Source organism: Aspergillus tanneri (assembly GCF_003426965.1).
Source record: "Aspergillus tanneri strain NIH1004 chromosome Unknown AapTan_8_pilon_pilon_pilon, whole genome shotgun sequence".
NCBI classification, from domain to species: Eukaryota; Fungi; Ascomycota; class Eurotiomycetes; order Eurotiales; family Aspergillaceae; genus Aspergillus; species Aspergillus tanneri.
The window spans coordinates 2,464,738-2,490,568 of NW_022984635.1; the positions used below are offsets into that span (position 1 = coordinate 2,464,738).

The 25,831-nt window shown below is 47.4% G+C and overlaps 9 protein-coding genes across 9 annotated transcripts; 4 read left to right on the top strand and 5 right to left on the bottom strand.

Annotated features, from left to right (window-relative positions):
• Window positions 1–467: 467 nt before the first annotated feature.
• On the top strand, window positions 468–1,760 carry ATNIH1004_011422 (uncharacterized protein; the record flags this gene model as incomplete). The annotated part of the gene is made up of 1 exon (XM_033575984.1): window positions 468–1,760. The coding sequence occupies one exon, from the start codon at window positions 468–470 to the stop codon at window positions 1,758–1,760; it is 1,293 nt and encodes a 430-aa protein (XP_033421839.1).
• A 171-nt stretch (window positions 1,761–1,931) lies between these two features.
• On the bottom strand, window positions 1,932–3,771 carry ATNIH1004_011423 (uncharacterized protein; the record flags this gene model as incomplete). The annotated part of the gene is made up of 6 exons (XM_033575985.1): window positions 1,932–2,501; window positions 2,544–2,751; window positions 2,797–2,937; window positions 2,994–3,341; window positions 3,423–3,520; window positions 3,571–3,771. 6 exons carry the CDS (start codon window positions 3,769–3,771, stop codon window positions 1,932–1,934), a joined length of 1,566 nt encoding a protein of 521 aa, XP_033421840.1.
• Window positions 3,772–4,076: 305 nt separating this feature from the next.
• On the bottom strand, window positions 4,077–5,393 carry ATNIH1004_011424 (glycosyltransferase family 31 protein; the record flags this gene model as incomplete). Its single annotated transcript, XM_033575986.1, has 1 exon — window positions 4,077–5,393. The coding sequence occupies one exon, from the start codon at window positions 5,391–5,393 to the stop codon at window positions 4,077–4,079; it is 1,317 nt and encodes a 438-aa protein (XP_033421841.1).
• Window positions 5,394–6,688: 1,295 nt separating this feature from the next.
• ATNIH1004_011425 (glycoside hydrolase family 75 protein) lies at window positions 6,689–7,483 on the bottom strand (the record flags this gene model as incomplete). Its single annotated transcript, XM_033575987.1, has 1 exon — window positions 6,689–7,483. The coding sequence occupies one exon, from the start codon at window positions 7,481–7,483 to the stop codon at window positions 6,689–6,691; it is 795 nt and encodes a 264-aa protein (XP_033421842.1).
• A 3,242-nt stretch (window positions 7,484–10,725) lies between these two features.
• On the top strand, window positions 10,726–12,650 carry zrfD (putative plasma membrane zinc ion transporter; the record flags this gene model as incomplete). Its single annotated transcript, XM_033575988.1, has 6 exons — window positions 10,726–10,978; window positions 11,038–11,232; window positions 11,288–12,169; window positions 12,219–12,318; window positions 12,366–12,560; window positions 12,608–12,650. 6 exons carry the CDS (start codon window positions 10,726–10,728, stop codon window positions 12,648–12,650), a joined length of 1,668 nt encoding a protein of 555 aa, XP_033421843.1.
• A 374-nt stretch (window positions 12,651–13,024) lies between these two features.
• Window positions 13,025–17,711, bottom strand: ATNIH1004_011427 (putative ABC multidrug transporter; the record flags this gene model as incomplete). Its single annotated transcript, XM_033575989.1, has 13 exons — window positions 13,025–13,123; window positions 13,187–13,623; window positions 13,682–13,841; window positions 13,894–14,100; window positions 14,147–14,454; window positions 14,499–14,592; window positions 14,641–14,816; window positions 14,870–15,144; window positions 15,189–16,316; window positions 16,366–16,910; window positions 16,959–17,369; window positions 17,424–17,468; window positions 17,517–17,711. 13 exons carry the CDS (start codon window positions 17,709–17,711, stop codon window positions 13,025–13,027), a joined length of 4,080 nt encoding a protein of 1,359 aa, XP_033421844.1.
• A 2,091-nt stretch (window positions 17,712–19,802) lies between these two features.
• ATNIH1004_011428 (uncharacterized protein) lies at window positions 19,803–20,165 on the bottom strand (the record flags this gene model as incomplete). Its single annotated transcript, XM_033575990.1, has 2 exons — window positions 19,803–19,981; window positions 20,051–20,165. The coding sequence occupies 2 exons, from the start codon at window positions 20,163–20,165 to the stop codon at window positions 19,803–19,805; spliced, it is 294 nt and encodes a 97-aa protein (XP_033421845.1).
• A 3,678-nt stretch (window positions 20,166–23,843) lies between these two features.
• On the top strand, window positions 23,844–24,708 carry ATNIH1004_011429 (uncharacterized protein; the record flags this gene model as incomplete). The annotated part of the gene is made up of 3 exons (XM_033575991.1): window positions 23,844–23,930; window positions 24,002–24,366; window positions 24,420–24,708. The coding sequence occupies 3 exons, from the start codon at window positions 23,844–23,846 to the stop codon at window positions 24,706–24,708; spliced, it is 741 nt and encodes a 246-aa protein (XP_033421846.1).
• Window positions 24,709–24,928: 220 nt separating this feature from the next.
• Window positions 24,929–25,248, top strand: ATNIH1004_011430 (uncharacterized protein; the record flags this gene model as incomplete). Its single annotated transcript, XM_033575992.1, has 2 exons — window positions 24,929–24,951; window positions 25,005–25,248. 2 exons carry the CDS (start codon window positions 24,929–24,931, stop codon window positions 25,246–25,248), a joined length of 267 nt encoding a protein of 88 aa, XP_033421847.1.
• Between the last annotated feature and the right edge of the window lie 583 nt (window positions 25,249–25,831).

The following is a 25,831-nucleotide window of genomic DNA, read 5'->3' on the forward strand; positions in this document are numbered from 1 at the left end:
TGTCAAAATATCCTGTAGTAGAAATGTCCGGCTGCTCTTGCCCTCGAAGCGGACGAGATGTGTAAAGCTGAAAGAGGGAATACGTTTAAGATATTTCGTCCAAAACTAATCTCCTCGAAATCAGTAAAGGCTATAAAGCATACTTTCATAATTTGTTTATCCATGGCTTACGGACAGGCTATATAATTCTGTACGAGATCTGCCAAACTGTAAAAATTTTTAACGGCTAGTTCTAGTTTCTGTACAGTATATTCACATTACCTTAAAATCAACATGATCAGTAATAACTTCACACAGATAAGGTTCTATAAATACAATTTTTGCTTTAATTGTGGAGAACGAACCCGGAGAACGAACCTGGTGACGTCACGGTCTTTACAGGTCACCGAAGTACTATCCAACACTTCGAACCTATCCACCACAATAATTTCCAATCTTCCAGCAAGTAGCCCAATTGAACTATCAAAATGACCTCTCAGACCGCTCTCCGACGAGTCCTCCTTACCTCGCTAGCACGTAGGAACTATGTCTCCACATCAAGAAAAGGCCTCACCACGCAGCAAAAAGAGATCGTGAAGTCCACGATCCCCGCTCTCCAGGAACACGGAATCACAATCACATCCCTGTTCTACAAGCAGATGCTCGCGGCTCACCCGGAACTGAAAAACATCTTCAACACCGCCCACCAAGACACCGGCGAGCAGCCTGCGGCGCTGGCCCACGCCGTATGGGCATACGCTATGAATATCGACCACCCGGAGGCCCTGGCCACAGTGGTGTCTCGTATTGGACACAAACATGCCAGTTTGGGCGTCATGCCGGATCAGTATCCCATTGTTGGCGAGCATCTGCTCAAGGCAATAAAAGATGTCCTGGGCCCTGCGGTTAATGAGCAGGTACTTGAGGCCTGGTCTGTAGCTTATCAGCAACTAGCGGATATTTTCATTAATTTCGAGGACGGGCTCTACAAAGAGGCTATAAAGACTCCTGGTGGTTGGACGGGATGGCGTAAATTCTACATCGCTAAAAAGGTTCCCGAGAGTGATGAAATTATCTCTTTTCATCTTGCTCCTGTGGATCATGATATCTTACCGCCGTACCGGCCTGGACAGTTTATCAGTGTGCGCTGCTATCTGTCTGAACTGGGCTCTTACCAACCACGACAGTACAGTCTGTCCGACGCGCCGAGTCGGAACCACTTCCGGATCTCGGTGAAGAGGCAATTCGCGTCGGGTTCGAAACCAGCCGGACGAGTATCCAACGTGCTTCACGAGGACTTACCGGAAGGTACGGAGTTAGATGTCAGTATGCCGTTCGGAGATTTCGTGTTGGATATCAATAATACCACGCCTGTGGTGCTGATCAGTGGCGGAGTGGGCCTAACACCAATGATGTCTATGTTGAAGACCATCGTCAGTCAGCAGGGGTCGTCGCGAAGAGTCGTGTTCATCCATGCGGCGAGGAATGGTCGTGTTCATGCTATGAAGAATGACCTGCTACGCATCGTCGCGGAGAATCCGTCTGTTAGTCGTCTTGTGTTCTATGAGGATGCCTCGGGAGATGATACGCAAGGTGTGGATTATGATTATACGGGGAGGGTGGATTTGGGTAAGATTAAGCGTCAGGCTGTGATTCCTAATGCGGATTATTATATTTGTGGACCGCAGCCGTTCATGAAAGCTCAGAGTCAGAGTCTTGAGGATTTGGGTGTTAATCCAGATCGGATTCATATGGAGGTTTTTGGGTCTCCGTCTGGTTGATTTTAATCTGATTCCGGTAGAGTTGGTTTTGTTCATAAAAAAGCATGGTATAATTCGATATATTCCATCTGTCCTATATGGATAGAGAACAGTGCGGTCATGATATTGACGTATGTTCTATTCTATAGTAAGCGAATACAGATAGCACTTGTCGATGGACCAGTATAGTTTCTAAGCCCGCTCAACAGCACCAGGCAATCGTGCACCTGTTGCCTCTGCCAATTCCACCTCGTCAGCCAACTGCTCATCCTCATCCCATCCCTCACGTTCATCCTTGACCATACGCACGAAGAAGATGTCCAGCAAGAGCGCAACAGCACTAATTCCAACCCCAAAATACAACGCAGCTCGATACCCCATGACTCTACTCCCCGAGCTCTTCGCAATCTGCACCTCAATTGTCGACGCAAACCCCAGTCCCAAACTATTCCCGTAAAGATTCAACGTCCCGATAATCGACCCGGCAATACCCTGCTGATGCCTCCGAACGGAGTTACTCGCGATGATCTGACCAGCCGTGTAGACCAGATCCGGACAGAACGCGAACAGTACGACGGAGGGGAAGATCTGCGCCCAGTAAGTCTGATGCATAGGAACCGTGGCCATGAGTACACTCGAGACGAGAATCGTCACCGTTCCAATGGCTAGAATCCACTGTGCAGCAACACGCGGGATCAGCCATGCTGCTAGACAAGCCGCCCCCATCCCGCAGATTACGAATGGTGTCCATCCGACTGCGAACTGTAGCGGAGTCCATTACCAGATCTCCTGGAGCCAGAGTACCTGGTACCAGATCAAGGTACCGACAGCCATGTAGTTTAGGAGGACTACGAATAAAAGTGTTAGAAAGCATGGCGCTTTGAATATATCAAGTGGCATGATGGGATGTGGTGTGCTTCGTTCCCAGAGGAGGAACGACGCGAATAGTAATACAGAGACAAGTAAAAGTGCGATCTCATAAGGCGTTGACCAGCCGACGCTGGGCGCTTGACTGCTCTAGTTAGTTTCGGCACGTGTGTTGGGCAAGCTGACATACTTCCAGACGAAATTAAACAGAATCAGCGAACTCGTCCCCAGAAACGATCCAATCCAATCAATCTTTCCACTTCGATCAAGTGGCGATTCCTTCGTCGTTAATATCCAGAGCGAGACAAACGTCAGGCCCGTTAAACATGCTCTTCACTAGCATTAGTATCCGTCTACATCAACAAATATCCGGAGAAAGAGACATACATAAAAACAAAAAACCACTTCCATTCCGTCCTTACCAAAAACGCCCCTAGAAACAACGCCCCGATATACCCTCCTAACGGCGCCGATGCCCCAAAAAGCCCCAGACTGAGATTGCGCGCTCTTCCGGGGGGATTCGTGGACGCAATCATAGCCACGGCATTAGGCATAATCGCGGCGCCGCCCACACCGGACAACGCACGCATGCACACAAATGCGAAGAAATTGTCGCAAAAGGCGCAGATTAACGTGCACAGGGCCAGCCAGATGCCTCCGCCTAGAAGGAGGTTTCGATGGCCGTAGACATCACCGACTCGGCCGCTCATTAGGACGAATGTTCCTTGGGTTAATCTATTATCAGTATTCAGTATTCAGTACTCAGTATTGATTATATTATGATATTAGGATGTTTTATGGGGAGGGGTGATATACGCATAACTTGCTGCGATCCACGAGGCATAAGAGTCTTTAATACCCATTGATTTGGTGATTTCGCTGCCTCCGGCGATGCCGGCGAAGTTGACTGTCATCTATATTTATCAGATATAATACAATGGACAGTAAACGAGAGGTAGCATACCTGGGCAACATTGGCGAGAATAATCAACGCCGTGATGATCACTCGACGAGGCTTATTGACCACCGTCAAGGGAGCGCGCTCAAACACCGGTTGTCCATCATCTGGCGTCGTCTGAAGTGGCACATCCACCGGGGGATTGGGCGCAGGAGGGGATTCTGATGGAGTCCCCAGTTCGTAGTGAAGAGTCTGCACAAGGGACATTGCTACAGTCGATGAGTATTACTATACTACACTACACAATGTGGATGAGACGGATTATAAACCCTGGATAGTGGGGGATCCAGCAGGGACTTGGATCCGTCATATTACTCGGTAATCAGATGCATGGTTTCTTTATTTGTTTTTGTTCGGATTGTTGTCTGATAGGTTGTTCCTGCAAGGATGGAGCCTTGAGTCATCGTTGCTGAAATCTTAAGAGCATGACTAATAGGCGAATACGAAGTGTATGTTGTCCAAGCAACATCTATAATTAGTCATTCTATATTCCTATATACATGAATAGCATATCAAACCACCCACTGCGCCTGTGGACAAGATCCCATATCCTCTACCAAGACATCGATTCTCTCCGGGATCCAACCCGAACTGATGCCAGCAGATGCAATGCCCAACTTCGCTACCGACGAGATCCAACACGTGTCGGACTGAAATGCGTACTGCACGCACTCCGGGTCATACAGGCATCTATGTCGACACTCTAGTATCGTGCGAGTGAGGCTTGAGATGGAACTCTTTGGGTCTATCTTGTTATCCCAGTCGGACCGGGTCCCTGTCAATTGTGGCCGGATGACCTGCATAAACACGTCGCGATACAAGAGATGTTTGTGACCGGCACTGAACCATCCGCGATCCAAATGCCAGAGATCTTCCACCTCGTCAGGCGTCAGATGATGGAATGTAACGGGGGCATAACACCACGGGATTTTGGAGTATCCCTCTGAGAAATAATCCATTTCCTCTGGGGGCCCGATCTGCAGCGCCGGCCAGGCCCAGAGAAGACCGACCCCTGCCTCCCGGAGCAATTGACCCAGTGCGCAGTCTCCCGCCCAATGTCCCCTGGTGACTTCATCCCACCGTGCGACATCCTTCTGTCGCAATGCGGACGCTCGCTCCATCGCTGGTCGCGACAACACGAACCCCGACCCGCCGTGCGCGAACAACACATCCAGAATCTGCATCTGGTTTCCGAGATAATACGGCCGAAGAGGATCCAACTGCGCCAACCAGGCGACCAGATTCGGCCAAACAAAGTATGTATCCGCCTCCATGAACACGTACCACTTCACCTTGTGGTTAACCTTCAGCGCTTCGTCAATCATCGGAAGAAACTTCCACTTATCCAACTTCCACCCGGGGTTATTCGGTTTACCGAACACTGAGTTCACGTCGGGATTGAGATCCTCCACCGTTAGACCCGGTCGGCCCGCCTGTCGCACGCGCTGGTAGACGTTGAATTCAGGATTCGACCAGATTACTTCATTGGAGAGACCGCGCAGGACGTCGTGGACGCGTACGCCGTCAATTTCCTCTTCGTAATCGGAGAAGATGACGTAATTCGGGACGCAGCGAAGCGTGGTCTTCAGATGCGTGGGGACCTTCTCATGCGCCTCGGTCACGCCTGTTTTCAAAATCACCAGTATGTCTTCCATACCGTGGAGATTGGGACAACACGACGGATCATCTGGAGTACAGTCTAGTCGGTACGAGTCAGGGGCGGGATTCCGGCGAAAGCAAAGGTACAGCATCACGAGGAGACCCAGGACGGACCATGTCCAGGGAATGCGTCGACGTCCCGGCGGACGACGAGGGCGAAAGACCGCCATGAAGACTACTGCATGGTTCTGGTGATGGTCAGGCAGGGAATTGAATCATTCAGACGAAGGGATTACTATTTGTATTTATCCCCGTCTCAGTGGGTCAAGTTCATGCAATCCACGCAAGCATGAGCCACTTCCCCTTACACTAAATCTAAAGTGCGGGAGGATCGTCGCTGGCTGGCCGATGGGTGACGTATGCCGACGGCCGCATATCTTGGATTGGCTAGCTGGCTGTGATCTTGCCCTCGTAAGAAGCGTCTAGATTCCTCTTTCCAGCGCTCGCAAACTGAAAGCTGAGTTTCTGGATGCCCACACAATTCATCATTGGTTGGATTGTCAGTCTTGATGCTGTGATGACCATCAGATTATGTAAGGCACCAGATGAGTAACGTAGCCACCACCACCACCACAACGACTGCATGCAAGCGAGCGCCGCATCTTGTCAGATAAAGCAGATATACCATTATTATGTGTAAATTGTAACAGCGCTTTTTCTGGTCTAGTGGTATATCTAACACATCTTTGTATTCCAAATAAAATCGCACTTTTTGTGACTTTAATATCTCAACCACCATGGCACCAATAGATATAGAATCATCTTCATAAGATAATAACATGTATATGGATTTCAAAAGAGTGTCTTTATATTTTCATAACTTTAAATAGTACTAAGAAAATAAAAAATACACGTGCAATTTACCGCGTCTGAAGATATATCCATTATTGAAACCTCTCTGCTTATATATAAATACATTATTACACTATACTGTACATTAAATTTAAGGCCCTCTAGATGCTTTATTGTTGAGATATTGGAGTCTCAGAAAGTGTCATTTTATATGGATTCCGGAGGTGCGGCGCGCACTTACCGGTTACGTTAACCTAGTTAACGTAACAATTGCCGGATTGGGATACTCAGTTCATGACAATGATTAATAAATCAGATGAAATCACTGTAGGGACGCTTAAATATGCTTAATGCTAGCTAGTTCAAGTCCGGAGCCAGATAGTGGTAACTGACTGGCCAGGCTGATTTGCGAAACACGTGACGCCAGCCTAGAAGTGTTGAGACCTCTCCCTGCTGGGTCTTTTCAAGACAAGCAATAAAAGTGGGAGAATAAATCCATGCTACTGATACAGCAACGGTCTTGAAATGTCAGGTTTAGCATTCCTCCGAAACCAATCAAAAATAAGAAAATAAAAATAAGACGCGATTATAAATACAACAAATCAGAATAGGTCAACCCAAATTTTGAATACATCGCCAATCAGTTAAATTCAGGTGGATCTCCTCTCGTCACTTAATGGCGGTAACGGCGGACATGTGCGGTGGAGTTAGTGACAAAGCCCTTCCCAAGTCCAAGGATGAGATTATCACCCAGCTCAGTAATGCTCTCCTCGAACTCCTCGTAGCTTTCGGCATCCCACTTGGCAACATTTCCAGGGACAGCCTCCGGACCGGGGAAAGCAATATAAAGGACGTCCTTCTCATCGTGACCATTGTCGCCGTTCATCTCCGTGCCAAAGCAAGCAGTTGCCGTGGCCAAGCTGGCCTCACCGACCAAAGGCTGTCCGTCGTCACCGTTGGTGTCACCCCAGATACCGTAGATGAGCTTGTTGTTGCATACAACCGCCACGATACTGAGGGGCTCGATGCCATGCTCGCGGGGGTCAAATGTAGGAGAGTAGTCGCCTTCATTGCCGAGAACCACGTACGGGTGGACGTACGCATTCAGATCGCTAATACCGTACTTGGACACCTCATCCTTGAAGGCTGTCTGGCCCTGAGTGTCCTTGGAGCTGCCACAACGTCCATCACCGTGGGTCTGCTCGCCATCGCAGTCGATATCCATGTTCACGAGCTCGTTGCCGGGCCCCTTGAGGTAGAATCCCTTGCTCAGGTTCTTCTTGCAGTAGCCGTATTCGGTCGGGCCCTCGTCAGTATCATAGAACCCGCCCTGTAGGAGGTCATCGCCTGTGCAGTCTCCGCCATTCTTCACGGACGAGTAGAAGGCTTTCACGCTGGCGGGGGCCTCGCGGGCCACGGTGCCGGAGGCGAAGAGGAGCGCTGCTGCGATGGGCTGCTTGATATGCATTGTGGTAGTGTGAGAGAAAGAATGTTTTCAAATCAAGAACTGTGGTTATTTAGGTTGAATTGATTCATCATGGAGTTTTCAGCGTCTTATAAGTTTTCTAGTTATGTAAGTCGCCCGGATGAAACAAGCATCAATGCCATTGTATGGGGGCGAGTGTCAAGACCCCCTATTCCGGACCCTCCGTGATGCCGCTGCCGCAGCTGCTCGACGTCCGGTTGGTTTGTCAACATTGAATGTGTCCAATATTCATCCGTGGACGGGCTCACCCCTGAAGGACATACGGAGTCTTGAGACCCCCTAATCCTTGCTCTGATGGACAGTAAACATTGTCAGCGTTACCATGAAACAGCGAGTGCCTGATAGACTCGTATTCCCAACATACACTCGAGCTAGAATCATCCACGGCAGCCAGCCAGTCCCTGGTGCAGACTGTAATTATGCAGGAACAACGCGCGATCCGCTGGGGCCAAATCCGTTTACCCATACCGGAGCTTGGCGCCAAGCTTTCGGGTTTTCGAGTCAGCTCGAATTCCCCGATTCGGATCATACTTAGACGCCGATGGTCCGTGGGCTGCAATTTGGCTCGTGGTCGATGTTTCACGTTCTGTCGCTTGAATACAGGTTATAAATAGAATGTTGCACCTAGCTTTGTCGCTTGGGGCTGTCAGGATGGGCCTATTTAATATATCCCACCTACTTAGACGACAAGACAAGTATATAATGCTTATGTAGATTGATCCCGGTCACCGTCACTCCTGATAATTTAGACCAGTCGTACCAATTTAGGGTTGGTTGTCCTGGATACTGAGCCGATGATCCGACTCCGTGGTGCGTAATACATCCTTCTTGAACTGTAGCCGGAACTAACTTCCATTCCATCCTGCCCCTTTTCCATCTGTTGGTCGGACTGCCCGATGCACGTTATCGTCCATTCTCGACAGGCCCTGAACATGAGCCGACGTTTGAGACTCACCCATGTATATTCCCATGCGTCTGGTCAGGTTGATCGACACATAGATGCCGCTGGCCTTGGCTAAGGGGGTTGATTCCTCTACTTAAAACAAAGAATAAATGATCCATACTTGTCATACTGAGTGCAGATAGATAGGATTGGTTCTGATATATAGGGGAGCCTATCTCATTGTGTTGAAGGTGCTGGGTATGTTTATTAATGGATTTGTTGAAGAAGTGGTATTCGGACCGATTCCTCCCTAGCGCCTTGGCTAAGCACAATGGTGTCAACCCCCGAATCCTCTATCCCAGAGGAGAGAATGAATAGTGTGGCATCTAGATGAGACGTTGAATATATATCTAATCGAATATGTACGCTCCTTAGTAGGCTACGTGCGTGTAGCTGGTATAGCTTCTCCTGCCCTATTCCCCATTTCCCCTGTGCACCGTGAACACTGTCAAGGTTTTCACAGCAGGATTGATTGCAACACAGAGTTTTCGTGTTTGTCATCACTCTGGCTTTGATTAGGTAGGTTCAAGAACGTGACGTCGCTGCACCATATAGCAATATTTAGTTTCTAATGTGCATAAGCATATATGCTGACATAGCAGCATAAAGTCTATAGTTGCAAGCCTAGTGAATGTTGTCCGAGACAATAACAAAGATTACAATTCATTGGGTAATGGCATGGTATCTCTATAGTTGTTGGGAATAAGAAATGTTTAATGGATACCATAAAGATGCGATTCAGAGTTGCCTTGGTTACATAGATAGTAGGCATAGCCCTTCTTAAACGCTCATTTAAAGGCACTGTGGCGTTTCTTATCCGGATAGTCATTCTGGATGATGCTTAAACAATTAGGATAACTAACTATTAGATGGATGAAAAATCATAGATTTCTCCAGGGAATGATATCAACCCGCTGCGGCAAGTGTGGGACGAAAAAGCAGCTATGACTGTACATAAGTGCCCCCCAATAGCTTCCAATTTCAGAGGGTTACAGAAGATATGAATTCAGACTTGATGTAGTATATTTCTCACGCTTGGCGCAAAATTAAGGTTAGATAAGAACAATGGTGAAATGGTGATTTTTTTTTAGGTCATTCACGTTGGCAATTATTAGATACAGAGACTGACCAATTATCAATTCGTGTTTTAGTTCAGTGGGACATGTTAACATCAATTTTAATACCTGTTGATTGGCCTTTCATCAGGTGCATGAGTAGACAGGTTGTGAATGTCCGTATCTTATTAAACATAGAGAATAGTTATAAAAAAAAGAAAGAAATATTATACAGGTACAAGACAACTGATCTTTGATCAGTCTGTATAGTAGCGAAATCCATACGGAGTAGTCTGAGACTCTGAGCACCACACTGGGTTTAATTTGTGATAATTAGTATATATAAAAGCTACACTACTGTAAACACGAAAGCTCAGAGGAAGAACTTCGTCATTTCATTAATTAGTGTGAGGTTGAAGATTGAAGGTGGACGAGGTCAAACAGTCGAAGTATGGACGAATGAACTAGGGCGAGTGCTGAGAACCCCTTATGCAGTTCCGACCTGCATGAGTGTTCCGACCTGTATGAGTGTGCAACAACTACGCTCCGTAATTACTACCTTAACAGTACACAGAAGTATAAACATTTAGATAATAATATGTAGTACAGCAAAATTATTTTCTACTTCTCTTCCGTATGTATAAGTTGTTAGCAACCCTTATTAGATAAACCGGATACAACTCCTTAGGCTGCAATAGAGCCATCAATGTTCTAAAGAAATCTACAGGAGAATCTTAGCAAAGCGGTTCGGGCGGGAGTATATATCTACAGCCCGTGCCACGTACATTTACAGGCACTGCATATATAGGAGGAAGCTTAAATAGAGCTCCGGAAGAGATCCCTGGTATCCAATTGTCGCCTCGAACAGCAAGGAGGGTAAGGAATGCCAAGACTATCGGGCCGGGGCATTCTCGCGTGGAACGAATGGCGGCACTCACGTGGGGACGATCTTCTCAGCGGCACCAATGGCAGCATGGAAACGGCCGAGGGACGCGCAATTGTTGCCGCTGATTGGCTGGAGGCTCGAGATATTGATAAAGGGCTGAGCGCCAAGACGTGCCAAGAGCTGCGTCATTGGTCGAGGAGTGTGTGACGAACAGAGTACCTGGGTGGTGGCCTGGCAGGACGGTCGAGTGCCCACATTGAAAACTGTCTCCTCGCCGCTGCAGGTCACCACCGTTGAAACCCATCGATCTTGAAGTCAGTAACTGCCGTCACCAGACACCATGAATTGCCCTTCCCGTACCGACGATACGCTGCTGCACTGCGAGTGGAACCAGAACCCGCCGTTTCTGGCCCCCGATCTGACCACACGCCAAGACCTCAATGGCATCTCTAACGCTCGTGAACGCAAAGATGGGAGTGGTCTAGTTGGGATATCCTTTACTAGCTTTGATGAGACCTGGAATGCTCATACCCAGCAACTCGATCCGGAGAAAAACCGGTCCCAGGGGGATGGGGCGTCACTGACCCCGTCAGGTATGTTAACATAAAGACATATGGACATCATTTAGACCAGACTGACTCTGGCACCCCAGGACGCCTCATTCACCCTGCGACCAGCGCTGATGCTGGTCAGGGGATTTTATCTCGCAATGTCAATCAATCGCTGCCCCAATCTCCACAGGGCTGGGCCTTATGGCTTCTGTCGGTTCTGTTGACCGCAGCCCTGATTTCTCATGACAGCATCCTGAGATCCCTGCATCCAACGCGCCATTCTATCGATGCACCCCGTACGCACCATTTATCTTATTCCCTTAACGAAACTACCGCTGACATGGATAGTAGCGGCACTTCCCCGAGAGCAACCGCGGCTTCCAAAGCGGGACACCTGTGCTACCAACTCCGTGAATAAAAGGGAGTACAACACCGGACTGCACGTGGCAGCAGTGTTCATCATCCTGTCCGTGTCCACCCTGGCCTGTGTATTCCCCGTCCTCGCCGCTTGGTCTCCTCGACTTCGCATCCCAGCCGGGGCTCTCTTCTTTGTCAGCCATTTCGGTACCGGCGTGCTGATTGCCACTGCATTTGTCCATCTGCTCCCGACTGCATTCCAGTCTCTCAACAACCCATGTCTCTCCATATTCTGGACAGAGTACTACCCGGCGATGCCCGGCGCCATCGCTCTCGGAGGCGTCTTCCTAGTCACGGTCATTGAGATGGTCTTCAGTCCTGCCCGACACTGCTGTCGCGGCGGCATGAAGCCAGGCGAGCAGTTGCCATATGTGTCCGGCAGCAACGCAGAGAAATCACCCACACTACCGCAAATCGACATCACAGACCACTCCACCCCGTCAGATACCCGTGATCCTCCCACGACGGTACGAGACAGCGGACACCTGCGCGATATGGGCCCGTTAATTGGCCGGTCATCCAGCATGAGTCGTGCTATCAGTCGTATGACTGAGGAACCCGACCGTGTTGTGCGGATTTCCTCCGCTCCCGAGGGTGCGTCAACCGGATCGGAGCCGAAAGGGGAGGTCGTCACTCGGGATGTAGAACAAGACGACGAGATGAGTCTATCGCCACAACAGAAACATAAGAAAGCAATCATGCAGGTTGTGCTCTTGGAAATGGGTATTTTATTCCATAGTGTGTTCATTGGAATGTCACTTAGCGTATCCGTTGGTAATGAGTTTGTTATTCTTCTGGTTGCGATTGTTTTTCATCGTATGTTTATTCCATACCCTCATTTAGCTATCTTTACTAATGATTATAGAATCTTTCGAAGGGTTAGCACTCGGATCTCGAATCGCCGCTCTAGATTGGCCTGATAAGGCCCTGCAGCCATGGCTCATGTCGCTGGCGTACGGATGCACGTATGTACCGCCTACTCCTGAGTAACATGAGATACTAATGAGCGTAGAACGCCCATCGGACAAGCCATCGGTCTCGCGACACATACCTTGTACAGCCCGGACTCAGAAGTCGGCCTCCTTCTTGTGGGCACTATGAACGCTATATCTGCAGGTCTGCTCATCTTCGCGTCCCTGGTGGAGCTCATGTCCGAGGATTTCTTGAGCGATGAGAGCTGGCGCGTGCTGCGGGGGAAGAGGAGAGTGTATGCTTGTTTTTTAGTTTTTGGGGGTGCTTTTTGTATGAGTCTAGTTGGGGCTTGGGCTTAGACTATGTTGTAGTGCTACGTTGGTAGATTGGTAGGATTGGGGGTAAGTAGGAGGATGCGAAGGTTAGTAGTGGTATAGTGGTTGGATACTGTTGAGGGCTATTAGAGGTTGGAATAGTAGTTGATAGATGAGGGTTGGTAGATGTTGGATGGTAGTGATCGATAAGGGTTATATAGGCTGATAGGAGGAATATGTAGATGAGTATGAGTTGTATATGGTGGAAGTTTAAATTCTGCATCAATAAGGTTGTTAACCTTAGCTGGGATAGCTTCCATTCAGCATAGTATATAATATATTGTCTATCTCTGCATATACATAGTTTGCTCCTAAGCTCGCCCTGTATCTATCGCTATCTGTATCCCTATATTTGATGCACATAATCATCACGTCTACATGTCAATTAATCCTCCCTCGCACTCTTAGTCTTCTTACTCCTCAACTTCATCATCAGAAACACCAACGCATACGAAGTAATGCAGAACAGCGCCGTAATCCCCGTCTACACAATCAGCCATGCATTCAAACAAACAAAGAACTGGAAGGACTGGATAGGACAACTTACATCTCTCCAAGAATAATACTTCTCTTTCATATTAAACGTCTTCGCATACTCCGCCCCAGTGGAATACTTACAAAACGCACAATCTGTAGTATTCGAATTCACGACGGACCCCGTCCCGTCTGCAAGAAACCGACTCACGTAGTCCCCGCAGGTCTGTCCAGACGGTGCAGAGAAATGGACCAGTTCTTCCGGTCGACACTTGACTTTCACGTCCCAGAGAACTTCACCCAATAGTCCACCGACCAGATATGTGAATGGGTCGAGATAGTACATCCAGTACCGCCAGAAGGGCTGTATCTGACTGTATGGGACGACGACGCCACAGAAGGAAATCAATCCCGCGCCTATGAGCAGGGGGTTCATTGTGGCGGCGAAGTATTCGGTAGGTGAGTATGCGGCTATGGCTTGGCCGATGGAGGTGTATAGAAATTCGTAGACTGGGTTGTTAGTTTGGAATATACAACCCTGGGCAAGGTAGGACAGGATAGGACGTACAGATCATTTGTAAGTAGACATGGCCGGAGACGCTGGCATTTACCGGAAACCCAGCAGTGAAGTACCAGCAAGCGAAGTACAGTGTGGCGCAGACTATGAGATATGGGGCTTCGGAGACGGCTTGCGCGCCGATGAAGGCTAGCCAGTGGTATGTTTTGGACTAGTTCTATCAGACTTTATTTCTGTAGTGATGTAGAGGTGAGCGGATGTACCTTTTTCTCACGAGTCTCGAAAATATCTCGGTTATGTAGGAAAAATGGCTGCATCTGGTTGATACAGCCGGGAGCCACGAAAATGAAGTTGAAGATGGCGAACAAACGTAATTGCATATCGAACGTGCCATTACCCATCTTCCAGAATGTGAATCCACTGAACAAGGCTGCGAAGATATGAAGGATGATTTTGTTCCACATGTAATCCTTCGGAAATTAGCATAGTGCATTTCAACATTCAAGGAAGACTTACAGGAGACCGCCACAACTGAATCATAAGGCGCTGGAGGACCATAGTAAATTGGAACCAGTGCGAGGTGGCATAGTCAGACTGGTCATCCTCTTCATGAGTATTCTCCCTACAGTGGTTGTTCAGTGTTTCGAGCTCCTCGATTGCGCGCTGACGTTCTTCGGATCCATTCCAGATCTCGACCCAATCGGTCTTTTCGTAGCCGTTGCCTTGGATGATCTCGACAATGTGTTCGGCTGGATTGGCATCTACAGGACAGGGTGCGCCGTTTTTGGCGAAATAATCCAGTACTTGGGCGGAGTCTTTACCAGCTGCATGTCGTTAGCTCGTCTTTGTAAGATGTGAAGTGACTTACTCTCGCCGAAATATGCCATTCTACCTCCCTTGGCTAGCAGGAGGAGAGAGTCAAAAGCATCGAACAAAACTGCCGATGGCTGGTGGATCGTACACTAGACTGGCGTTAGCAGAGGAAGTATTATGAGTGACACTGTACGCACCAGCACAGCCTGCCCACCGTCGACTAGTTTCCTTAAGAACCGAATAATATTGTATGCGGACTGGCCATCAAGACCGGACGTGGGCTCGTCAAGGAACAGCAAAGTAGGCTTTGCCACCAGTTCGACGCCTAACGTGACTCGCTTGCGCTGTTCGATACTGAGACCGGCTCCAGGAACTAGATACTCATGTTAGCTGCGCGATTTAATCGTACTGGGCAAAAAAACTAACCCCCAATCAAAGCATCCTTGATGTCGCGTAGCTCCAGTAGATCAATAATCTGGTCGACATATGCCAGCTTCTCTTCCCGGGGAACCGTTGATGACTGACGGAGAAGAGCAGAGAAAACCAGCGCTTCTTTCACAGTGGCACTTGCCTCGTGTACGTCCATCTGCTCACAGTATCCCGTTGTACGCTGGAAACTAATTCCTTGCGGTCGACCGTCGATGAGAATCGACCCGTGGATCTCACCAATGTCTTTGCGCTGGGCGAGCACGTCCAGCAGTCTGAGCTGTTAGTTGGAATGCTACACATTGGAAGGAATACGTACGTTGTCTTGCCTGCACCAGAACACCCCATCAACGCGACTAGATTACCCGGCTTGACGTATCCAAACACCTGGTTGAGCAGCTGCTTTTTGTCTCCCTGGAAAGGAACGTGGTAGTCGAGATGGTTCCATGTGAAGGTGGACTGCTTCACAGTGTGCGTGAGAGTCGCTGTAGATGCATGAGACTGGGCATTCTTCTCGATGCTCTCCTCATTGCCAGTCGTTTTCTTCTTACTGCCTCTTTTATACAGCAATACGGAGGATCCGCCCTGGCTGTTTTTCATTTCAAACCCCACTGCCGTTAAGGCGATGTAGAATATCCACATCCCCACGATGACTCCAAAGCTGCGCCAAATATGATGGAAAGAATAATTATACTGTTCGCGAATGTAAACTGCCCCATCAATCATGCCATCATCGTTGCTACCAGGCACAGAACAGCCCCGATACGGCGATGCTCCGTCCGGATAGCCAGCCCCGTAGGGAATATAGTCCGGCTGGACGCATCTCAAGTGCAGCCCGACGAATTCATTGGCCATTAGAGCCTCGAAGGCATAAGCACCAGGGTTGAGATAGAAGATCCATCGGAACCAGACGTGCATTTTCTCGAAGGGAATGAGATATCCGCCGTAGATGAAGAAGACTGTGGACAGCAGTCCCGAAATCTTCGATGCATTACCAAACTGTTTGCACAGGGCACCTACGGCTCGAAACAGCTGCATAAAACAGAGGGTCTGTGCGATGACGATGATCCAGAAGGTGAAGAATCGCTCCGCATTCATCTGCAGTGCGCTCATAAAGTACAGAACCAGGGAGAAGCAGGATACCTGCACTATAACCACCGGGATGTCCGTGATGGCATTGGCGATGCAGAACGCGGTGGGACGGTAGAACCCAAATCGCTTCTGGCGGGACAAGATCGGACGACCCATGAAGGAAGCGGTTGTCTCGGACATGGAATCCAGGAGGAAATATATAATCGGGAAGAAAAGGACACCGGGACGCAGGAAGATGGAGCTACTGTCTAGTTTGAGGTTGTAGAACAGACTGCCAGTGACCAATGCCTGCAATATCGCCGAGAAGATCTTGACCGCGAGTGAGAGCTTGTTGCCAGACATGATCTGGAATTGTCTTGGTCAGGTTAGCGTAATCCATCACTCAATACAGCCATTATGCCTACCGAATCGTGCAAGTAGCGATCTGATGCCAGAGACTGGTGGTATAGGGACTCAGAGGTCGCGGGATGTGTTTCTTTCTCTTTTCACTGGCAACAGCTGACCCAAGTTCCTCCTCTTCGTAGGTGAGCTTCTCTGGCGGTTCAATCGTCTCCATCATGTGCACAAACATGCGACTGGAACGAAAGCGAGCCTCGAATTCTTCCGGCGTATTCGGCACCTGGTTCTCCATGCCAGGCCGTACGGTTCGTTCGGTGACCACCGTCACCGAGGTCAAAAAGTCCCCGATATTGGCTCCTTTGGGAACAACAAACCCTATATCCTCGAAGTATGCCTGAGCCATACTCCGCGGCCCATAGTATGTCACGCGGCCGTCCGCCAGCACCAGTATCTTGTCAAACTCGTTGTAGATTCCATTTCCGGCCTGGTACATCGTGGCTACAATCGTCTTCTCATTCTCACTTGCTTCACGTCGTAGCATCCGGGCAAATTCCACCGCCGTCTTGGAATCAAGGCCTCGCGTGGGATTATCCCAAAATTGCACCGGACTCTGCAATCATCAGCACTGAGGCCTCCTTAACCAGATTCTTCTTCCTACCTCTCCTGCCATGACTTCTGCTAGAGATACACGCTTGCGCTCTCCCCCTGACACGCCACGGATGAATTCGTTTCCCACCAGAGTGTTCTTCGTATGGGAAATCCCCAACGAGTTCAGGATCCCATCCCGTCGATCCTGCATGTAGTCCTTCTTGTCTGGTAGATCTACCGGTCTCTCATGGGGAACCTTACTCCGCAGGGCGAACTTCATCGTGCGATTGACCGTCAACGTCGGGAAATGCACATCGTCCTCGTTGTTAAACATGATCTGCTGCCGAAACCGTCGGGCAGCTTTATGATCCATGCTTCCATATCGTGTCTCGCCGACTACCTCGTCGAAGCTCGCACGATCATTTGCCAGCACTCGTAGGAACGATGTACACCCTGATCCTGGGCGGCCAAGGACCAGTAACTGAGTATTACTAGTTAGCAGGATACTTTCCGCGAGAGAAATACAAATTCGTACCATCTCGCCCGGTTTCACCTGTCCAGTGACATCTTTGATAATCGTCTACCCTGTCAGCTGTCATTTCATACCACAGTGTCAACAGAACCGTACCCTCTTCGGTTGCCGACTGTTTCGGAGCCCATCCAGATACTCCCATGGATTAGCCACGGATAACAGCGTATCTCCCAGCGCTGCATCCGGTGCTGTAACACGAACACTAACATCCCGAAAGGTTATGGTCAGACGCTTTCGAATCTGCGTACGGACACTTTCGACGTCAATGGTCCCGGATGAAGACGAATCCATGATGCTAGCTATACTCCGTTCAGTATACACGGGAGATATATGTGCGCTTCACCACCTACCACCTACCACAACTCGCCATTACACGTAGTCGAGAAAGTTGCAGAGTCTTTCAGTCTTTTAAACAGTTCCTGCTCCGGCAAAGTCCATAATATAGGACTTTGCTTGCTTGTTTCGTTTGTCTCCGTATTGCCGTATTTCCGGATCTCCGATCCGTATTGCCGTGTCTCATTCCCGATCAGCCAATCAACAGTGCGGATCTACTGCCGGAATCCACTGTGGACATGATATATTAGTTAGCTGGAATTTGGTTCCTGTGCCTGGACCTGAAGATGATAAAGCAATCTCGTCACGTAGTTTTTTACAGTTTATTCAATACTGAGAGAAATGGTGCTTCGGGTTCTGTAGGGAAGAAAATGGGTTAGGTTGTATGATTTTGTGGTTACCTGGTAGATGTATAATTTTTGATCCCTCTATTTAGCTGGACTGTTATGAAGAAATTATACTAAAGCCACGTAGAGGGTCTACTGAATGCTTGGATACTCACAATATAAAGTTCAGTTTATATCATTTTTCCATGTTATTCTCTTCTATTTTCTGTTACAAACGCTCATTCGTTATGGATTTTGGCCTTACCACAGTGTAACGTTTTAAGGAGAAGGTTTCCATACCTCGTCCTCGAAGCAGGGCAAAAATACATCCAAGTATCTAAATGAAGCATCTTGCTCGGTCATAGGCATTTCACGGGCCCTATCGTCTCAAGTAAATCCATAACGAAGAACCAACCCAGCCCTTTCCGCAGTTCTTATGGCATGTCTGTCACTATTGGAAATCTCTCCTACAATTCTGTAGAGTGTTTTCCGGAAGAGGCTTTCAAGTTGGGAAGAATTTTTATAGTAATGGCAACCCTCGCAATTCATGACCGAGCATGTTCTGCAAAGCTCACAGAGACATTTCAATGGCAAATATTTTTCTTCTTCCCAATATCAATGCCAGCGATACCACCTGCTTCACGATCGACAATAATATACATGTCACAAGGTCGCCACTTGTTAGAGCCGATGGATAAGTAGGTGCAAAAAGCATATCGGGTTCGCGTATCTTGGAAATGACACTCGTGAAGCGTGGTGGAAGTTGCTGTCAAAGTTTGCCAAGTCTATATTGAAGATCTTCTAGCAGTACTCGGAGTGACAAGGATCTGGAAGCTGGTTTCGCCATTATTTAGCAAACAATCTAAAGAGTAGTGCTATTTTAGCTACAATTTAATTGCATACTAATATATAAAGCTCCTTGCAAAATCGAACGCTGTTTGCTCTTGCCATGAAGTAAGCGAAAGGCTGTTAAAGGCACTTTAATATAGGCAATTCCAGGAAACTTCTCCATCGCATAGACAGCGAGCGATGGTGATGGTTCTATAACACCGCTATTAACGCAAGCGAGCACAATGTTGCCGTGAATTTTCCGAGCCGGATCCAGTATATTTCTATGTAAGGGAGACTCAGAAACACCAAATTGTACAAGTAGCTTCCCAGCTGCTAGGATAGCTAAACAACCCTTATAGCTGAACAGTAGTTTGGCCACATTCTTCCCATGCGACGGTATACCCAGAGAAAAATTGATTAATTGTATTTTTAAGCGAGTAATAAGAAATTGCTTGTACTAGAGAAAAGCGCAGAAGAGTTGATCCAAGGTTAAACAATAGGATATGGTGGAGTTTGGTTCTCCTTAGAGCATGATGTGGTCCAGATGGTAGGTGCGTGGAAATGAATAAATTAAGCTGGACAAGTATGCTGTCTGCTTCCTTCTGGTTAACTCTCCCAATAAGTCATCCCTGAGCCTTGCTAATAAATAGATGGCAAGTTCCAAACATCGTCTGCTAAAATCGCCGCTGATTTTTGAGCGTGGCACATAGCATAGCTCGTATAGGCTTACACTTTATCCCTTCCTGGAAATTTTCCTAGAATCAGAGTCACAAAATTCAAAGTCACTTAATCTTCAATCAGGCTATGTTGAATATGCCCAAGTATATCTACCACCAGTCGGTACAAGAGCCCAAATACTAAGTACACAGCTTTCCTAAGGCTCCGACCCAGCCTAGCAAAAGTCGCTGTTGCCAGATCCACCATCCTGGCAACCACCACCACAGTAAGAGATAAAAGAGATGTCTCCGTTGTTTCCTCCATTACAGTGGAAAAGAGACTCGCGAATGTGTGCGTCATCAGTTGGCTGGTTGGATGCCTGCAGGGCACCGTTCACCTGGGAGGCATAGTTTCCTAATATCTTGGTCAATATCCATCTTAAACATGAACAAAGTACTGTGGATATTAGTCATTATAGCATACCGATACCGAGGAGGTTATAGCCACAGTAGTTGAGACCAGTCTTGCAGTTGTCCGCGGCGGCGAAGGGAGCAATGGCGCCCAGAACAGCAAGGGTGACAGTAGCAACCTTAACCATTTTGGTGGTGATGAAATAAAGACTCGAAAGAACGAATTAACGAGGATTTGGAGAAATAATACACAGATATTCAATGATACTGTCCTGAGGATGATTGTAGATGATGATTTCAAAATCTTTAGAGAGGTTCTGTCGACCTTTTTATAAGATAGAGAAGCCCCTGAACTAGACACTGCTTATTGCTGGCCCTGAATCTTTCATTTCTTTACTTACAGCCATAGACATTTGTGTATTTTGCAGACTTCTAAAATCTCACACTGTCTGACGTTATCAGTACTCGGAGGATCTGGCATCCCTCTGCGAATGGCAAGAAACTAGTAGATCTTCAATCCATCGTGTTTTGGACATCTAAATGGAGTACTGACCAAACAGAACCGCAAATTCAAAATACCATGTCCTTGCCGTCATCTTGGTTGTTTGGCTTGATCTCTGGCGTTACCTAACGTTTGCGAAGGTATATATGGTGGGTATAGACATCAAGCAATCTGGAGCAGACTTACTACCGACATAGTATTCCTTAGTAATGGTTTCTATTCCTTAGTACCTGACTACCGATACTGGGGCAAGAACTTACGCAATGTGAGTTACGACAAATATAAAGAGCTAAGCAATACCCTAGGCCAATCGTTGATGCTTGGTTGTCTTGCCCCCTCAGCCTTGCAGGAATTAATTCTCCACACTTTCCCGGAAATTTTATAATTGGGTAGGTGTCAAATGGAAACCTTCAGCCCTGATGCTGTCACTGGACAAGAGAAATTATAGCTGGAGCCGCCTCATCACCGACGGGCTGACCCACGACCCAGAGACCCGCCCAAACAATCGGTCAACTGCCATAATCACAAATGGGCTGATGTATTGCATATTTGACCAGTTCCAAATTCGAACATGTTCTGTTCTCAGCTGATGACTCAACAGACGTGTCAGGAACAGGAGCCCTGGACGCCTTACCCGTGCGCCCGCGCCAGGGACAATTGGAAAAAAGTCTTATTCGGGATATACAATTCGTCAACAAGGTTACACTGGACAAACAGGTGCGTTGTAAACCGATAAGCTGGATAATTCTCTGAAGTATTGATAGGTGTTTATGTGGATGGCCGCCACCCCATATCAGCATAGACTTTCCATCCCACTATATTGGATGCTATGTCCGGGATTTGTTTCCTATACTGTAGCAGAATACCTACGCTGTATTGATGTAGATTTCGTGAGAGGCTGTTATAGAAAATCTATCTTCTATTCGAATGTATTTTTGAAGTGTAGTAGATATAGATACCAGTACGTCGTCGCTGCATTAACTTAACCTGTCATAGTATGACAGATCTCCTGCAGTCTAACATTGTATGTCGCCCACAAACAGGATGGAATTAACTGTTTAGGTGATCATGAGACCGCCCCAAACTACTCCCTTCTGTTTCGCCGTTCACTCTAGTATCCCTGTCTTCCGTCTTTCGTCTCTTCCGTCCTCCGTCCCCCATTCTCCGTTTCCGTGCTCCAACTCCGTCTCCGTTTCCCGTTCTCCGAGAGCTCCATCGAGCCCGATATCGATTCCGCCATCTTACTTTGCCAACTACTTCGTAATTTTAATGCTTTATACTCTTCCGATGTAGTAAATATAGTATTTAGTATGACTAGAATATCATCTCTCGTTGCATCATCTTGCGTTATCAGTGTTAATGGCCAAGGGAAAATGCTAGGCGATATTGCCGCCCACAGAAAGACTTACTGCTGGAACTGTTTTGACTAAAAAGTCCATAATATAGTGTATTAGTAGGTAAAACAATAGATAATTTATGAAGCCATGTATACGATACGTTTCCGCCTCTTCTACTTTTTTCTCAGCTCAGGCTTGATAGTGGGAGGGATGTTACTGGCACACTCGGATTGGAGAATACGTGCCAGCGGACGCCAATAAATAACAGTATGTCAAGACTCTAACAGTAGTCTCTTTAGATACTGTCAACTAAACTATACCTTCTAAAGATGTCTTTACTGCTAAGGAATGTAAATTATGCTGTTCCTAGTAGTGTCGCAATCTATCTACCTTGTCAGGAATTACTAAAGTGGTTTCAGTAAGGTAAACAAAGCGGAAAGGGCTTTATCCTTGTACATTTGCGACGCGCAGATTTCGAAGCATGTTGCTATGCCGAGATATAGGGACAATTATTAGCTGGTACATACGTATCGGGTTTATTGATGACTTTCCTGATCGGGGTGAGCTCTCAGTGAACATTGCAATCTGTCTATCCATAAGGCCTGTCCAAAATTATCTAGACTTTTTGGACATACAGCTAATAAACAACAAACAAGCTAATTAACAAACAACAGAGTATGAGGATCGGAATAAAGACGAAAAAGAGTTGCTATAATTAAGACAGACTGTTGGTCAAGTAAAATTTACCATGACTTCTTGACGCTTCGTCCTCAACAATCACAAATACATATACAAGAAGAAAACTTCAGTTTCCCAGCATCACTTTCATTGCTTATGCTACTGATGGGTAAAGTCGCTACTTACTATCAGTTCATAATTACAACATCGCTGGACCTACGCTGTGATATCTGAAGTGACAGAGACGTCCTTCCATTCCTCTAAGATCTTTTCTGCTTTTCAAGAACGCTGCTAATAAACTCATGGCATCTGATCCAAGGGCCAGTCTGGAAGGCAACTCTTTGCCGGCAAGGGCACCTATTCCAGTCAAGGCCTCAATAATGAGTCGCGCTCCATTCACAGAATCCCCATGCAGCCGGTGGTTGAAGGCACAGAAAATTTGCTTCATAGGATTAATAGTGTGCTCCGTCTCAGAAATCCCTTCAAGGATCAATCGCATGGAAAGTTGGAGGATTCTTAGATTGAGACTTTACTATCCCACTACATCGTCACATGCTGCTATATACTTATGTTTATTACTTTGATTACCCTGCTGATCTGCGTGAGCGATGTATGACGCATCTGGACCCTAAATTAGTTCCCTTTTCTTTCGTAGCATTTATAGCGAAGTAGGGAGGGGGGGGGGGGGTTATGCATTCTCTCTTGCTAACATTGAAGACCATCTATAGGGGTATCTTATCAGTACCTGAAAAGCATGCAGTATAGTCTAATAGGTTAGGGATAGAGACATGTAAGCAGACGGTTCTGTATGCAAAAGAAAGTAACCCGAGTCATCTTGCAGAACAAAAGAGTATCATTTACTACATAAACCACGGATAACCCTACTAACTATTGCCTTGACCATATAGTGGGTTTGCATCCTTTGTCGCCTTGCAGAACCTTACCTAGGTTAGACCCCTACTATGCGTAGACCAATGTCTACTTACATGTCTGCTTACATGTACGCTTATATGTCTGCTTACATGTACACTTATATGTCTGCTTATTGTTTCCCGCCAATCACGCCATCTCTCGCCCCCTCTGAATTGAGTGGGGTAGTTCTTTGTCTCAGGTATCACCAACCTTGGAAACATCTGTTGCCTTTCCAAGCAAACAAGAACCTTCAGGATATATGGATTGATAATCCACAATCGTGTTCTACTGCCACGTATAAGTATATTTTAACCAGGCGATTCTTGTTGTACCTACGCATTCGGCTACTGCCAGAGGGTATCCACCCGACACGGACTGTTCAATTGCCTTCTACTATCTTACATTCCTGAACTATACAGATATCCTTATCATCTATAATGGCTCCAACTGTTGCTTTCGTTACCGGTGCTAACCGCGGCTTGGGCCTTGGGCTCGTAAAGGGCTTCATCGCAAGGCCAGACTATGTTGGTTCTTCCTTCTCATTTGCGACTTCACTCAACACGAGCTAGAAGCTGACGCGAGGAACTACCTATAGATTGTCGTTGCTGCGGTCCGTGACCCTGCACACCCAACCGCTCAGGAACTCGCCAAGATATCCACAGGCAAGGGTAGCCATGTCATCATGGTCAAGTATGACGCCAGCGTCGAGCAGTCTGCCTTCGACGCCGTCAAGGAGGCTACCGACCAGGGTGTTGATCACTTCGACTACGTCGTCGCCAATGCCGGCATTGCCAAGGGTTACCCCTTAGTCAGGGATGTAAGGAGGGCTGATATCCTCGAGCACATCGAGGTAAACGTATTGAGCGTTGTGTCGCTCTACCAGGCTACCCGTGATCTGCTTCAGAAGTCGAACATCGAGCCCGTCTACGCCATTATGGGATCCGGAGCCGGTGCTTTGGGGTAAGGATACCCTTATCTTAAGATCCATATATGCATACTATTTCTGTATCTAGACGCCAGCCTCCCGTCCCTAGTGCCTCATACGGTGCCTCCAAATCAATCCTCAACTGGTATGGCGTTCGGATCAACGCCGAAGATGAGTGGCTTAACACTTTCATCCTGGACCCTGGGTGGGTCCAAACCGACATGGGTAACTCTGCTGCGAAGGGCTGGGGTATTGAATCGGCACCGGATACCATTGACAAGTCCACCGGTGGTATGGTGGATGTGATTACGAACGGAACCAAGGAGCAGTACGGTGGCAAGGTCGTGCTGTACACTGGCGAGGTTCAAGAATGGTAAACTACTGCAGTCACATTCCATGATTGGGATATAGGAACTCCCTAGATAGTTCATACAAAGCTGGCTTTTTGCACATGCATAAAAGTTTCTCATTTGATAGAAAAAACTCAGTTAAGAACTCGGATTTAGGGCTGTGGACAATATCTGCCTCGGCAAATATTATTTGATCGAATACCTAGTGGAGCCGAGATATTTCTCGCACCCGTTAGACCTAAACATCATGGCGCGGAACCTGCGGGATGTGTAGAAACTGCATAAAGTTGAACCTCTAGCTAAATTCCTTAATCATGTGGCAGGTGCATCCATCCCGAAGCATTTTTCACCGACCTTAACTCAGCTGAGAATTATCTCCGGGACACGGTAACGACGACGTATCATTCCAGTGATAAAGCAGCGATTCTTCCTCAAGAGAAGAGAGGGGTAGTCGGCGACCAGCTGCGGGTCTGTGGCACGACCAATTTGCGCATCTGCGACGCAACGGTCTTCCCGTTGATCCTGGCAGCCAACATTATGTCAGCCGTCAATGCGTTAACTAGCTGAAAGGGCAGCGGATATTATATGATGCAACTTCTAAGCTTGTATGGCAGCACTGTGGACGATCCGTCTGCTCTGCACCGTAATAGATTGAGACATTCCTAGAGCTGCAATTGGTCTTGTTACAAACTACACTATCTGCTCCAATTAACTGTGGGATGATTGTAGGGTCGCTCCACATAAGCACTAAAATACTGCTATTACCATATCTGACTAACAATTGTCAAATAATCGGCTATATGTGGCCATGATCATGTGACTAAGGAGGGGTCAAAAAGGCCTTCAACAAGCGAAAGAACATGATAAGAACAACCGTCAATATGATCATCAGTATAACCAAGAAGAGCTCAACCAGCTCAAAATAATCAATTTAATACCTTTCCAAAAACTGTAACTTCTTTCCTACTTAGTAGTAGCCGAATATCCAACAACAATCTACCTAAGCGTGCAGCTATCTGTATAGACTTGTAAATATACTAATTAAGTTACCAGTGCTGTAAGTCATCGCTATTCCGTGATCTAATCCCTGCATAGTGGGTGCCCCTAAGTTCTTACCGTGTGCGACCGACAGCAGAGGTGTAACAACAAA